Source organism: Microtus pennsylvanicus, chromosome 3 (genome assembly GCF_037038515.1).
Source record: "Microtus pennsylvanicus isolate mMicPen1 chromosome 3, mMicPen1.hap1, whole genome shotgun sequence".
In the NCBI taxonomy this organism is placed as follows: Eukaryota; Metazoa; Chordata; class Mammalia; order Rodentia; family Cricetidae; genus Microtus; species Microtus pennsylvanicus.
In genome coordinates this window covers 121,467,269-121,483,252 of record NC_134581.1, presented here as the reverse complement: position 1 = coordinate 121,483,252, position 15,984 = coordinate 121,467,269, and the positions used below count along the sequence as shown (strand labels likewise).

Below are 15,984 nucleotides of genomic sequence, written 5' to 3'. Positions count from 1 at the left end.
CACAGCAGCAGAGCTGAGCGGCTGTACCAGTGGCTGCACTGCCTACCTAATCCATCCCAGGGGGTATTCTACAGCCTAGATCACACAAGGACCGTAGTCCAAGTCAGCCAGGAGAAGTAGCCAGTCTAGCTCTGAGGAAAACTCAAGACGCCTTGTTCATTTTCCTCCTCACTGCTTGCAGCTGCTTCCCTCCTAAGTTCCCCACAAGGAGCCAGGAAGCAGAAGAAAGAGGTTCATAGGAGACAATTCGAGTCAATGATCCCTGCGCATCTGGGGCCAGCTCCACCTCCACTTTGCTTCTGGATAAAAACAATTTCAGCTGGTCTCTGTTCCTACCATCGGTGCCCTTACCATCAAACAGGATAGAGATTCGATATAGAGACCCTCACCGTCACCAAATCTGGTAACTATATTTGTGAAATTATCGAGTCACCTTGAAGTCAGTCTTCAATACTCTGACATAAGTGTCCTCTTCCTATGAAGATGGAGAAAGGTTGAGAAACATTTAGAAAGCTTTGGCGATTTATCCAAATTAGCAAGAAGAAGAGCTTGAGTTTCTATGTGGGTTCAGTCCAGCTGGAGACAATTTTGTTGACTGAACTTACATCTGTTGAAGAAACCATTCAAGTTCTAACGGAGTTAGCAGAGCTGGTCTAAAGGAAGCTGGTGAGGGAAGAGTAGGGGAAACCTGGGGGAGACAATGCCAAGCTAAAGAGAAAAGTGTAAATGAAGCTGTTTTATAAGCTGCTGGGCAGAAGGGACGGCACACAGGAAAAGGCACTGTGGCTATATTGCTAAGTAAGGCTCCTGCTCACAAGTAATTCGTCCTCTCCTCCCATAGGTCAGGACTTGCCTCCTTCCCCAGCCTACTGGTTTAGGACACTGAGCCTCATTAATAGTCTGGAGCTTGAGACCACCCCTTCTCTGACCAAGGTTGTCACAGAGCAGACTACCTGTGACTTTCTGAAGACAAGCTTGCAACAGCTGCCAGTTAGCGGGGGCAGGGCGCCTAGCAAACCTTGTCGGGAACTCTGATGAACTTTACGCAAACCACAGGCTCAAAACGGGCCATAACAAATTCTTTCTTATAAACTAGTTGGGGGAATTGGGTGTTGAAATGCACGGGCATCAGCCAGAAAAAAAAGCGAGCGTGGGGCTGATGCAGAAGTTCCCTGTGCAAATGCTCAGCAAGCATGTAGAGAGACTGCATGTTGTGGACAGGGCTGTAACAAGGGTGGAGGCAGGACAGCCAGAGAGAGCAGCAGGAGGCCTCCTGCCCGGGAGTCACAGCTATTCTCAACAACTTGGGGGAACTACTAGAGCTTTTCAATAAGAACCCATAATCAAGGTTCTGCTTCACAAAACCTGCCACACAGCAGGCTGGCGTGAAAGTTGGCACAAGTGGGCTAAGTAATGTTCCGGCCACAGCAGCTTCGGGGTCAGCCCTGGGATCCAGACCCCAGCTCCACTATTTCTCTAGCCTTCCATTTCCTCCTCTACTAAAAGAGACACAGTAACTATGAAATCAGATATTAGAACAGAGATTCAAGCCAAGGTCTGACACACCGTCATCACTTGCTAAGTAGCAGCAATTTTATGCTCTGTACCATTATTGGTATTATTTGCTTCTATAGCTCAGGAAAACACGCCAACCATAGAATTAGATGTCCTATTGGAAAGTACTGGAAAGACGATCCCTCAGGAGCAAAGAAACAGAGCCCAGTGCATTCAGGTCTTAGTTAGTCTCTGTTGGCTTTGGTCAGAAGACCTGAAGACAAGAAAAGGAGCTCCTAGCACACAGTGGCAACACAGTAGAGGAGAAAGGCAGCAGGCTTCTGTGGACTTCATTCTCTTTTTATTAAGTGAAGAAGACTAAAAACAAGAAATGCTTCTTGTAGGAAACAAAAGAGGATAGTTCTCTGGGAGACAAGCGACAATGCCAGGTTAGGGATAAGCAGTGCCCTGCTTTATATAAAGGGATGCTGTGGACGGTGCCCTGGGTCACTAAGGGATGCTGTGGACGGTGCCCTGGGTCACCAATGGATGCTGTGGACGGTACCCTGGGTCACTAAGGGATGCTGTCGACGGTGCCCTGGGTCACCAATGGATGCTGTGGACGGTACCGTGGGTCACTAAGGGATGCTGTGGACGGTGCCCTGGGTCACCAATGGATGCTGTGGACGGTACCGTGGGTCACTAAGGGATGCTGTGGACGGTGCCTTGGGTCACCAATGGATGCTGTGGACGGTACCGTGGGTCACTAAGGGATGCTGTGGATGGTGCCCTGGGTCACCAATGGATGCTGTGGACGAGCTCTGGGTCACTAAGGGATGCTGTGGACGGTATCCTGGGTCACCAATGGATGCTGTGGATGGTGCCCTGGGTCACCAATGGATGCTGTGGACGGTACGCTGGGTCACTAAGGGAAGCTGTGGATGGTGCCCTGGGTCACCAATGGATGCTGTGGATGAGCCCTGGGTCACCAATGGAGGTCAGAGCACAGGAGCCACCTGACACAAAGGAAGGGCAGTGATATGGTGGAGCTCAAAGAACTGGAGATTCGCTGTACACAAATCATAGGTAGATCATTGTCGAGGTGAAATGAGTGTGGACCAGGGTTCTTGTTCTTGAGCTACCTGCATTTCTTATATTGGTTTTATCTACGGTGTAGCATTCATGCTAATAAAGACACAGAATATTTTTTAGAATTCTTTTGTGAACAGTGAGACATTTGAGATGGATGAGTAAGAAAAGAGTAATCCCAGAAAAAAAGAGCTCAGCTTATTAGCTTAGTTTATAAAAGACTCCAGTACACCACTCTGGACCCCAGCCCTTCTCCTTCGCAGCCCACTGGGCAGCACCTCGCTATGCGCTCTTAGTCTATGCTCAGCGATGCTTGTTTCTACATCAGCTTTTTCAAATTTCCAAATCTTGGAGCCATAATTGTTAACACTGTATCACATCTGGCACAAACATCTACTAAGACTGCTACGAGGGCAATAAAAACTTAACAATTATGTTTTAGATTCGTGCCAAGTACTCTAGGCCTCTCTGTGCACTGGCCACAGATAGACTAATCGGCCAAAGCCAAAATAAATCTTATAAGTTCAAGAAAATAAATACTGTGTTTCACTCACAAAGAAATAAGTGCAGTTTGAACAAAGCAATGCACCTACTCCAAGGCATCACTACAAGAGCAGGGAAGAACAGGTGGTCGCGTGGAGACAAGGAAAGCACATGCCCGGTGGCAAATAGTCTCGCCCTGCACAGGTGTCTGCAGATGGTCAGAATCTTACAAAGAAAAAGTGCACATAATAAACTTAATAAAGCATACCTAGGGTGTGAAAATAACAATAAATCTAAACAATCTTAAGACTCGGGGATTTATATAAAAAATTACTAGGTTGGGTTTTCCCTTCAAATGCAAGGGTAAATTAGAACATAGTTATAATTTACCGACTAAAAAAAACCCCATACATTTAATTTCAATAAATGCAGAGGAAATATTAAATTCTAAGCATAATTAGTAACGAGGCAAAGAAGGGAAGGAGAAATGGGGAAGGGGTGTCAGCATAAAAGAAAAAAATTTAAAATTATAGACCTGCATTCATCATGAGCAGATACAAAAGCAAAAACAAAATATTAAAAATAAAGCTGTAAGCACAAATTAGCAAATAAAGACATATGGGCAATAACAGCATTGTATAGCATTGGTAATTAAAGCCATGTGTACAATATTAGCAATAAAACCATGTGTACAGTATTAGCAAATAAAGTCATGTATAAAGGATAGCTCAACATGACCAAACAGGGCTTGGAGAGAGAAGGGCGATTTGCCAAAACTCTTAAACTAAAAATACATAAATTCCCACAATGTGATACTGATATCTACGTAACACCTATACTTGACTTGCTAGAAAAAGGCAGAATGTCTTCATTTATCCCTTCTAGATAACAACGGTTCCTATAAGACTGAAAAGAACAAAGACACTTTCACAGGTTTTGGGGACCCTACTCCTCATACTCTGTCGCCTTGCCCAGCCTTAATACATGGGGAGGTGCTTAGTCTTACTGTAACTTGATAGGCATGTTTAATTGATACCCATAGTAGACCTGACCTTTGCTAAACAGAAACAGAAAAGGAGTGAATTGGGGAGTGGGGACAGGGAGTTTTGGGGGAGGGTCTGGAAGGAGAGGAGGGAAGAGAAACTGTGGCCTGGTGGGGATGGAAAATAGATGGATAGATAGATAGATAGATAGATAGATAGATAGATAGATAGATAGATAGATGATTGATAGATAGATAGATAGGTAGATAGATAGATAGGTAGATAGATAGACAGATGAATGATTAAGCAACTCAAAGAGGAAACAAATAATTGATAAAATGAAGACGGCAAAAAACTAAATGTTTGAATGAAATAAAACAAATAATTTAAAATATGGAAATAGAATTTCATAAAGACAGAATTTCTGAACAAAACATGGCAAAAAATTAAAACTAAAAACATGAAAAATTCGGTAAGTCAAATAACGTCAATGGAAAGCCTCGTCAGCAGAAGGGATCAAGTGGAAGTGCGAATCTCAGGCCTGGGTAAGGTGGACAATTTGGATCATTTGGGCAAAGAAAAAGTTACATCTAAAATGTCCAGGACAGAAAAGGCAGAAACTCTGGAACACTACAGAAAGACCAAACCTACGAATCACATGGGTAGAAGGAGGAAAACCAAGGCCAAAAGCACAGAAAACATTTTCAACAAAATCCTAAGATAAATTCCCCAAATTTAAGGAAAGAAATCGCTATCAAGGTATGAGACGTACACAGAACATCAAAAAGAAAGAATAAGAAGAGAAGCTCTCATATCACACAATAAATCAGACGCTAGCTGTACAAAACAAAGGACAGATTCGGAAGCTGCCCAAATGCAAGAACGACAGTGAAAAGGAAGAGTGGTCTGTCCTTCCAGACATAGAGCCTCTCACACAGCAAAAGGACACTCAGTGACATGAGCCTCCCCTCCTGGAACACGGTGCCAGGCTTAGAAACAGGTGAGATCTGGTTCTGCAGTGTCTGTATGAACACTAACTGCAGAACAGTTCCTTATCTACTTGGTAAAAGATATTTAAAATAGATCCCCTGCTTTAACAGTTCATACACAATAAAAATCAACACCTAGGTCTGAAGAGATACAAACGCAAAAGAGCGAAATTTCAGGTATTTTATGATCTCACTTAAAAGGAACTGTCATCATCTCTGTTACAAACGATGCTATAAAACACAAAAGCCCATAAAGTAGAACACAGAAAAATTCTATTATTGCCTCATTAAAATTAAATAATTTTGTTGAATAAAGTATAGCCCAGGAAATGCCAATGTAAACAATCAATGAAGGACTAGAGAAGGCCTTGAACTGCCACTCGAGCGAGCACAAGGCTTGGGGTTGTGAAACTCTACAAATCAATACAAGCACACGGGCAAATTAAACACACCAGGGAATAGGTGATATGCAAGAGCAACAGAGTCAGGAGAAACAAAAATGTCAAGTGTTACTAGAAACCAGGAAAATGCAAATGGTAGCCATGTGAGAAGACTTAAAAGTGCACCAAACTTACAAACATTAAACTTTACCAAGGGTGGCAACAATAAAGGTAACAACTGTGATTCATTATATGTAGAATGTGAATTCAAGCAACCACTATGTGTTAAATAAAATGGCAGTACCCAAAAGAGGCTAATGTATGTATTTATATGCTCTGACCCAGCGATTCTAATCTAATTTCATGCCATGGAAGAATATTCAGACACATATAAAAAAACAGGCAAACTGGTAGAGAAAGAGCAGCAGTTTGGAAGGTAGAGCACAAAAAGAGCAGCGGTCTCAGCAGGACTGTCCACCTGGAGGAGGCACACACACCTGTGCCAAACTATGGCTATGGAAATGAAGACTTGGAATTCACAATGGTAGATACGCCAATCAAGAACCAAGTCACAGCGCTTTTACTGCATGTTAAACAGACATACACATACTTCTATATGGAAGGAGACAGGCTTCTTGAGCAGTTTTCATTCATGTCAGCAATAAAATGTTTCACATTTGATGATAGAGAGCTCCTCCTGCTCTTCTACAGGACTTGAGGTTGCCTCCCAACATCAATGCCAGGCTACTCACAAACGCCTGAAAGTCCAGCTCCAAGGGAGCTGATGCCCTCTGCTGGTCCCTGGGGTAATATGCATTCAGTACACACACACACACACACACACACACACACACACACTCCAGAGAAAGAGAGAGAGAAGGGGAGAGGGAGAGAGAGAGAGAGAGAGAGAGAGAGAGAGAGAGAGAGAGAGAGAGAATGAATTAAACAAAGAGAAATCTTGTGTTGAACAGATGGATGGTCCAGTGGTTAAAAGCACTGGCTGCTCTTCTAAATGCCCAGGATCAATTTTCAGCACCCACACGGTACTCACAACTGTGTAACTCTGGTTCCAAGAGATTTGATGCCCTTTTTTTGGCCTCCACAGGCACCAGGCATGAATAGGGTACACAGACATACATGTGAACATATAATAAAATATTTTTCACCTTAAATTAATATAAATATATATATATAATAGTAAGTGTATTTTAATAATATATACATATATAAATACTAGATATAAGTATTTAGCATGTAATGGTCAATATAATACTTTATAGTTTGTATAATATAAATTAGAGGAGCATGTAAAGGAATGATGATCAATAAATGTGTAAGAATGGCTAAGAAGTGATACTACAGAAGAAAATCCACAAGTTGAGAATGGTTTATTCCTGACAAGTACAGTAGATACTCTTAAAATAACACCTCAATAAGTACAGATCTAAAAGCAGCACAGATGTGTTTAATGTACGAAATGAAAGTTGGTACTTTCAAAAAGCAAGGGTTTGATACCATTTTAAAAATGAAGCCAGAAGTAGCTTATTAAAATTCATTTGATTCAAAGAATGGAAAGGCAAAATTCAATGCTATATATACTTCCAATAAAGATTTGTTTATTGACAATAACTTTTGTTCATGTAAAAGAAATTATTCCTAAATAAAATGTGCATGGGAAACTAAGGCTGAAGAGGCTTTCCAGTATGCCATTTCAGAAGAACTGGAATTAAGACAGACCCTGGGACTACCACTCAGCATAGAAGCATGTGTGACGTAAGAAACACAATAGGCATAGCATAATAACAATTACTTCGTGGTGGGCAGAAATGCCTATGAAGCCTATGGAAAACAGAAGCAAAAGTAATTACAGCAATGGTGGCCATGGAATAAAATTATTTCATCAAACAATATTCTTCCACTTTAAAATTAAGGCCACCCTGGCTGTCTTCCATTATGAATGAGTCATTGGATTAGATCTGTGGGCATACACATAGGAGAGGAGCCAACATTTCTCCAAATCCAGCAGGAGCTCGCCGGGTCTGCTGCTGAGGCTGTTCTCTGCCAGTGCACAACATTCTCTTCCCCTTTCATACCAATCTCTGCTTTGGAGCAGAGAAACTACCCACAGTGGGAGGTGGCACTGGTGGGAGAAGCCAAGCTTCTCTGCATCTCACAACCAGGGGGACAGACACCCTGCAGCCTTCAGCACCTCTCCTAGAACACTTCCTTTTAAAGCTGGGTCTACTAGGTGAACTTGTTTGTCCTCGGTAATAATCAGCCTGATCAGAATGAAGTCCCATTCAAGGGCTTGCCAAGAAAGGATAAGAACAGCAGCTGAAAGGAACCAAATCACATCCCTGATAAACAAAATGTCCACTGCAGAACAAACGCTTGAACATCTGAACACCAGAGGAACACAAGAATAAAAGTAAAAGCCATTCTAATGACTGATAAAGTACCACGCTGGCTCCCAGCACACCAGAACCAAAAAAGAGAATTCATGTACTGAACTCCAGAATTCACCACTACAGCGGGACAGAGGGCATGAGCATCTCATCTCTAGCCTAGAAATGGAGATTCTGTAGAATGGAAGAGGTATATGTTCAGTCAGAATGGCATATGCCACCCATGAGGGCCGTGCTCAACAGCTAGACACTGGGGCAGAAGACAGGGAATTAGCCAGACACCACCAGTTCAGAGACAGAAGGCTGAAGCTTTCTTCAAATTATCCTGGTCAACTGTAAATGGCTTCTACTGACATACAGTTTTTGTTTTTAGTTATTTTTAACTACTACAGAAAAGCCATACACACTAATAGCTAAAAAAAGTATTTTTTTTTTTACGTTTGCAAAGCTGTAAAACCTCTTCTACTAATTCTGTCGTTAGAGCTGGTTGCTGGGTAAACCAGCTCGCCATCTGCAACCTAGGTGTCACTATACCTAATTATCGAAATGGATCCAACTGCATGGTATTTACAATCTTCATGCCCCCTTTATCTCTTCAAACACGCCAAGTGGCATTTAAAAGACTCACTTACTTCTCTACAGAAAGCCTGGAAATTGTAAAAACAATCATTTTTCCACGGTTGCTACTTCCCACCATTCCTTCTTGTCCTCTGTTAAAAATGAACCTGAAATGACCCTATCCTAGAGCAATACTGATGAATATCTTGCATATCATCATAGAACCTTCATCTGGTGATAGATGGAGATAGAGACAGAGACCCACACTGGAGCACTGGACTGAGCTCCCAAGGTCCCAATGAGGAGCAGAAGGAGGGAGAACATGAGCAAAGAAGTCGGGACCACGAGGGGTGCACCCACCCACTGAGTCAGTGGAGCTGATCTATTGGGAGCTCACCAAGGCCAGCTGGACTGTGACTGAAAAAGCATGGGATAAAACTGGACTCTCTGAACATGGCGAACAATGAGGGCTGATGAGACGCAAAGGACAATGGCACGGGGTTTTGATCCTACGTAATGTGCTGGCTTTGTGGGAGCCTAGCCAGTTTGGATGTTCACCTTCCTGGATTTAGACGGAGGGGGGAGGACCTGGGACTTATCACAGGGCAGAAAACCCTGACTGCTCTTTGGACTGGAGAGGGAGGGGGAAAGGAGTGGGGGGAGGGGGAGAAGGGTGGGAGGAGTGGGAGAGGGGTGGGAGGAGGGGGAGGGAGGTAGGGGGCTGGAAGGAGGTGGAAACTTGTTTTTTTTTCTCTCTCCTTTTCTCAATAAAAAAAAATGTAAGGTACTAATGGAGTACCTTACAATGTTTCAATATGCATAATAAGTAAATCAGGTAAAAACATCCTATTTTCAAATATTGTCCTTTTATGGTGAATTATGAACTACTTTCCTACTCTGAGATGCACTATATATTACTATCATCTCTAAGCATCCTACTATGCAAAATCCCAGGAGTATGCCTTGGTCTTATCCAGCTATAAATACAGTTTCTACTAAAAGGAATTTACTTAACAGTCTTTTGTACTTTGTACTTGCTGGGGATGTAGAAGCAGCATTCTCAAGATGCCGGCCAAGTACTTCTCATGACATGACATCAGTAGCTGGAAGAGCATCAAAAGATCAAATTGTATCTGAGTTCTACTAAGACACAGAAAGTTACAAAACTCTAAGAGATTAGCTAGCAGATAGGAATTTGAAGGAAGGCAGCTGAACAAAACACTTACAAAAACGTATTATGTGCTTCAGAAAGTTACAATATAATCTACTCCAAAAGCATCTTTTATTTGAAACTAACATGTTACAAAATAACAATATTACAGACTTTCAAGAGATATGTATATTTTGTATTCTCTCAGGTTTTGCACTATCTCTTACTATGAGCATAGGGCCGTCTGTACCACGCATCAAGGCCATCAAATTGTCTTAGGCTATCAGAACCAGGAAGCAAAACAGTGAGTAAATATAGCAAGATTAGTGATATCAGAGAGACTTATCACATGTTGCTTAACTAAATAGGAGCCCCGGCTATCAGATTGTTTGTTTTAAACTGGACTGCCTTTCATGAGGGAAAAAAAAAACGACTTTTGTTGTTCCTTTTTGGGATTAACAGCACATGAATAAAATATCTAATACTAACAAGAAATAAAGAAGCTTGTTCACAAAAGCTTTTATTCATATTAATGAGCTGCAAATGTAACACTTATCTACTTATTTTCTGATAATCTCTGTGGGACAGATGGCATTGGTACAGGGCTGGAATGTAGCTCCTTATTTCCCAGCCCATGGTATGGTTGTAAAGAATTCCCTCAGAGCGTTTTACAGAACCTGATTTCATATGATCTGATCAAGCTAGAAAAAAATGCTGCTACCGGAACAACAAAAACATACAATTCTTGTAGTGGGAAAATTATGAAATCCCTATTTTTTTCCATCCTTAAATGGTTGGGAGAGGAGTAAGCCACTGGCCTGAACTGATTGATTGCCCTGGTTAAGAAAAAGAGCTGCGCCAGAAAGCACTTCCTTCAAGGAAGCCAGGCGACACTCAGCAGCACACCGAACACATTAGTAACCCAAGAGACACGGAAAGCATGCAGAGGTGCAAGAGGATAAATTCTGAACCACATTTCCAAACAAGCAAAATGCACCGAATGAGTGTGTGAGTCTATCTTACTAAATGTATGGATAGAAAATGCACCGAATGATTGTGTGAGTCTATCTTCTAAGTATATGGATTGAGTTCTTTCTCCATACGTCTCAAGGAAATTGTTCCACACAAACTCTTATTACTAAATTTCAAAATCTGTTAGCTATCTTGAAAGAACGAAACAACAACAGATAAGGATCTCTGGGAAAATCCACGCTTATTAAATGATTTTAAAACCTAGTTGCCTTTATATAATCGGAAGCCTCAGGTTGGGCAGGGGAACGTATTCTACAGCGACACCTTCTGGGAAGTGGTAAGACAGAAGCAAGTCACAGGCAAAACAGGCAGAGGGTGGCAAGTTAAGAGAATGGGAGCAATGGTGGGTGACACCGGATGCCAGCTCCTCTGTACTACATCAGGAGCCCAAAGTCTCCCATGAGCCCTCTTCCTCAAAAGCTTTCCCAATTGGTAACCATGAAGGCTTTTCCTGGCCCCAACTGGCCATACAAATATCATTTGAAATGCAAGTTAAAGGTAAGATGCCCAAACACTCCTTCCTTTGTATTCTAGGGAGTGAGACTGGAAAATGGAAAATGAAAATCGACTTTATCACTTCTCAATTGAGTTAAACATAATGAAAGCAGAAGCCTACTTTAAAGTATTTCTTTCTAAAAACACTATCTCCCATCCCCCACACCATACTTTAACATAAAAATCCAAGAACTAATGAGTCATGTGACCAATGTCCCCATTGACATCGGATTCTCAATATTAAGAACTTAGTGTGTTTACTTTTCAAAGTAAAATTCACTAATGTGCTCTTTCAAGCATATTCTAGCCAAAAGTCAATGAGTTAAAGACAGAAGCCGAAGTTTCTGCAATGACCTGTACTATACCTTAGACACTGCTGGAAAAAAACTTGATAAACTAGTTAAACTCCCAACCCATATAGGATACCACACATTCTGTTTAGAAGCCCAAGATTCCAGCAGCGTGGTATAACGATGGGCAACAGAAACCCAGAGTTCTTCCGTCCTACCTGCATTTCCACACACTGAACAATGTAACTTTTAAGCATTGTCTCACCTTATGTAACTAGAAGGCTCCAAATGTCACAGCAATGACATTTGAACATATGAACTAACTCTCCAGCAGCCAGGCCTGGTTTGCATGTCCCAATGTCCCTATCTCAGGGACCACATAAAGCTAACTGTTCTTTCGGTAGCCTGTTTATCTTCCAGCTGTACCCTGCCATGAGAAGACAGCAAACAGAACCACACCTGCTCACTCTGATGTAGCTGTGCAGCATTCTGGAAAGAATCTTAGTTTCCACCGCTGGTGCCTTCTCCGCCCACAGTCAGAACTCAGCATTACTTAAAATAATAACCTGGGAAGAATAATCCACTCTACACAATGAGGGCTTGGATTTACGGGGAGGGGTTAGCGCACAGGTATTTCCTTCAGACTGTGCTCCGTTATAGTTAAGGAAGCAGTGTATTAAAATATTGACAACTGAAGACACTTGGATTTATTCTAAAATATCATATTGAACAATATGATAAAATAAGTTCCTACACATCCTAGCATTTTCGAAACCTATCGGCAGGCAGCTGCAACGGTTCATTTATGGCAAGGGTAAGGAAAAGCAGCACAGTCTCTGTGCCCATTCATACCAGTGACAGGCTCAACAGTGACTTCCCTGGATGCCATCAGTGCTCTACTCCAGGGTTCTGTACATGAAAAAGTAATAGGAAGAAGGATAGGAGATGTAGCCCAGTGGGTAGAGCACTTCCCACGCAGGCACAAAGCTCCCAGGAGAGTAGCAAAGAAGACACACTTCACTAGTAAGTAACTACAGGAAACCTCACATTAAAACCTTGCTCCTTAGCTTTCTCTTTTGGACGTAAACATGCAGGAGTCTCTTCTCATACAGTTCATACGCACAGTCACAGCGGTGCTACCTGTGTAAGGTCAGCTGACTTAGGGGCCAGGGAACCAGAGTGTCATTTTTACCTGTACAAAAGGTGAATTAATTTCTACAGTGGCCTTGAACTTCGAACTGTGTACATAGAGTTCCTCCCATTAGGAATACAAACAGTTCTCAGAATGTTAATCTGTACACGGGATTTAACTGCACTGCATTCCCCACTTACATTCATTCATTCATTCATTCATTCATTCGTTTTTCTAATCAAATATTTACTGAACAGCTATTATGGAACAGAACTATTGTACTTGAGGAAAGAGAAAGGACAGGGCAGAGTACGCATGGAGATAAACAAGGCAGTAAGTGCTATGAAGAAAAAACCACAGTTGCCTCGTCTATTTTCCTGACAGATACTATAACCATGCGACATATTTTCCTGACACATAATAATGGGCTGCACGTAGACCACGACACAGAATCTAAATCATTTCTAGCGAAATTGAGAGCTCACGTTCAGTACACATGTGTATTCCAGTTCCAGTATTCTAAATATGAGTCAAAGGAAATAGAAAAGAACCCGAGAACCGATGAAATATGACACGAAACAGATTTAAAACATCTGTTCTCCAGTCTGCCATAAGCACATAAAGAAAGGTGAATACCCAGTCTTTTTTTTTTTTGAGAAAAAAAGAAGGTGCACGCGCACGCGCGCGCGCACACACACAGTACTTTATGACATCACTTCTTATTTTAAAAGGCAAACACAATACGTGTTAAGAAATCCAAATAAAATTCCTTAAAATAATTTGCAAGAACGATGCATTCACTCCCAGCCCAGCCCCTGAAAACACACTCCAAGCTGCTACTCAATGCTGCTGGCCTGGCAGGCAGGAACTTACTTTCCCTGACTTTGGCTCAGGGTCAAGCCAAAGGGTCCTCTACACCCAGTTTCCACTGGGAAAGACAAGAAACGGCTGCGCAATGACCTCGGGCAGCCTGCGTCCTGGAGACCCGAGGTGGTTGCTGGGGTCCCTTCGGACGAGCCCAGCTTCTCCACCTCCCCGCCCGGTGAGCGCGGCCTCGCCCCGCGCGCACAGGAGCCACGCTGGGGATGGAGAGGTGCAGTGAACTGGTCACCAGACCAGACCTGCAGCGCCCACCTGGCTCCCGCCCGCCTCCCACCCCGACTGTGGGGACTCTGACCTCTCCGAGCCCCGGGGCTGCTGCTGCTGCGGCTGCTACCCGTGCTTGGGCTACCGCTGCCCGAGCCGCTACCGCTGCTGCTGCTGCTGGTGCTGGGGCTGCTGCTGCTGTGGCTGCCGCCGCCCTTGGCGTTCTTGCGTGGGGCCATCGTGAGCTTCTCGGGGGACTGCAAAGAACGGGGGCCTTGTTGAGTGCGCTAGGGACACCGGGTATCCGCGACTCTGCAGCAACGCCTCAGCCTCCACCGTGCTCACCGCGCCTCGGAATATTTGCACCAGCGTGAGGCGGCGCAGCTAGGCTCGCGTGCGTCCAGCCTGCGGCTCCCTCAGCGGCCAAGAGTGCTCATCTACCCGGCCCTCGGCCCCGCCCCCGCCAGCCTCGGCCCACCCACCATATCTGAAGGACGGCAATGCGAGCCAATCAAGAGGACCTCTGGGAGGAGGTGTGGCCGGCTACGCTCTTCCCTCCCCCAACTCCCCAGCCCTTTGCAGGCTGAAGCAAGTCTGGCGCTGCGCAAGGGCTGCGAAGCTCGAGCAGCATGTGGCTTTTTAGTCTGCCTTGGTTCTCTGGAACGTGGCAAACGTGGAAGCCAGCAGGGCTCTCGCGAGCATTGGCGCTCTGGCTCCAGCGGGATGGGGCGGGCATGGGGGCGGTGCCCGAGAGCAGCACACCACCTCTGGCCTTCTTCCTGGGAATTTGGTTCCGGTGCCTAAGCACACGCCAGCAGTGCATGCTCTGTCTTCAAAAAGGATACGCCTCAGTTTCATGAGTCGTTGGTCCTTTCGGTGTCAAAACAGGGATTTTTGTCATCAGTATTTTTGGAAACCTTAGTTAAGACATAAAAATGTTAATATGACTCAAAAAAAAAAAAAAAAAAAACATTTTCTTCTCTCTGAAATCTGCCCCCGCCGGACTAGTATCTACAGTTATGTAACGTGGCCAGCCATGGATTTCCTCCTGTGTTTATGCATGTACTGGCTACTTGTGAGACCTGTAAAAATGGCAGCAGTTGGAAAAACCGGCTAACGATCAGCAGAAACTATTATCATTTTTGTCTCGCCCTTGTCTCGCCCTTGGCTCGCGTTGTGTCTGTGACATATGGGGTGATTTGATAAATTGCTGTCAACATCCAGAGATCTTCCCCGAGTTCCGGACCACCTTGGAAGTTCCCCCGTTGTGGTAAAGTCAAAGAAAGCCACAGCTGCGGGACACCAGGCTTTATTCCCCTTCTGCAGCTTGCAGTTTCCCCAGTCACCGCTGACAACTGCTTTGGGTCCTTGGCCTTGCCAGACGTGAATGGCTGGGGGCTGCCCACATAAAGTATGGATCTCATCAAGGCAAGCGTGGCAAACAGGGAGAAAGGAGGCCTCCTTTTTATACAGCTATGAGACTGGACCGCAGTTCGTTTTTACTACATCTGTATCTCACAGCCTCCTTCTGCCTCCATGTGTCCTTTCTTCTGCCTTAGGCGCCCCTTCCTGCCCACAGAGGACATTATTTCAGCAGGAAATAATGACGGGGATGGGAAGAAGCAGAGAGATAATTCTGATTCGGATTACTTAAAGTAAGATGCTGACATATAAACTACAATAGATAAATAAGTAAAAGACTTGTTCCCCAACACTTTTAGATTCTCACAAAACACTATTAGAGTTAACGTTTAGGGAGCTCAATCTAGAAATCTAGAAATGTTTTAAACCCTTATTCCCCAGCTGGTGATGCTGGTTTGGGAAACCCAGGAATCTTCAGGAGATGGGACGTGGCTGTCTGAATAGGTCACTAGAAGCAGACTTTTGAAGGATTTTGATTAGTTCAGACCCTGCTCTCCTGCTGCCACAGGATCTCGCTGCTTCTAACAGTGCGGCCTACTACTGCTATGACCTCCCTGGCCACAATAAAGTCTCTCTGGAACTGTGAGCCAAAATAACCCTTTCGTCCCTCAGTTTATCTCCTTTGGGTATTTTAATCACAACAATGCAAAAGTACCAAATCCAATGATGCCAGAGAGCTAGCAATGGAGAGGTATTGCTACACGCAGAATTACCTCCAAGTTGTTCTTCTTAGAAAACGCCTAGTGTCCCGTAGAAAATACTTCACCTGACTTCCCGCTCCCGTAGCAAAGGCTTCTGGGATCATCTACATTCTCCCTAAAAAGACAGCCTGGAACCTGAGTGTGGGCACTTATCAAAGGTCACAGTATGGGGGAAATCGTATTTCTTTAACAGCTGTCCCCAAACGGCCAGAAAGTGAGGCTTTGCCCCTGCATTCCCAGAAACTAAACCTGGTAATAGTAATAGAGACATCGCCACATCTCCAGTCCATTTCGC

General features: G+C 43.9%; 1 protein-coding gene across 7 annotated transcripts in view; it reads right to left on the bottom strand.

Moving 5' to 3' along the window:
* Asph (aspartate beta-hydroxylase) overlaps positions 1-14,349 on the bottom strand; it is a 164,911-nt gene extending 150,562 nt beyond the window's left edge. The window contains exons 1-2 of one of the 7 annotated variants that reach the window (XM_075967001.1): positions 14,049-14,349; positions 13,658-13,823 (exon numbers count right to left, since the gene is read on the bottom strand). In XM_075967001.1, coding sequence (XP_075823116.1) covers positions 13,658-13,823; positions 14,049-14,051 — 169 coding nt within the window. In that variant the 5' untranslated portion in view covers positions 14,052-14,349. Of the gene's footprint in view, positions 1-13,657 lie in introns of all 7 variants that reach the window. The other 6 variants (XM_075966998.1, XM_075966996.1, XM_075967002.1 and 3 more) reach the window with 6 other exon arrangements.
* Positions 14,350-15,984: the final 1,635 nt, after the last annotated feature.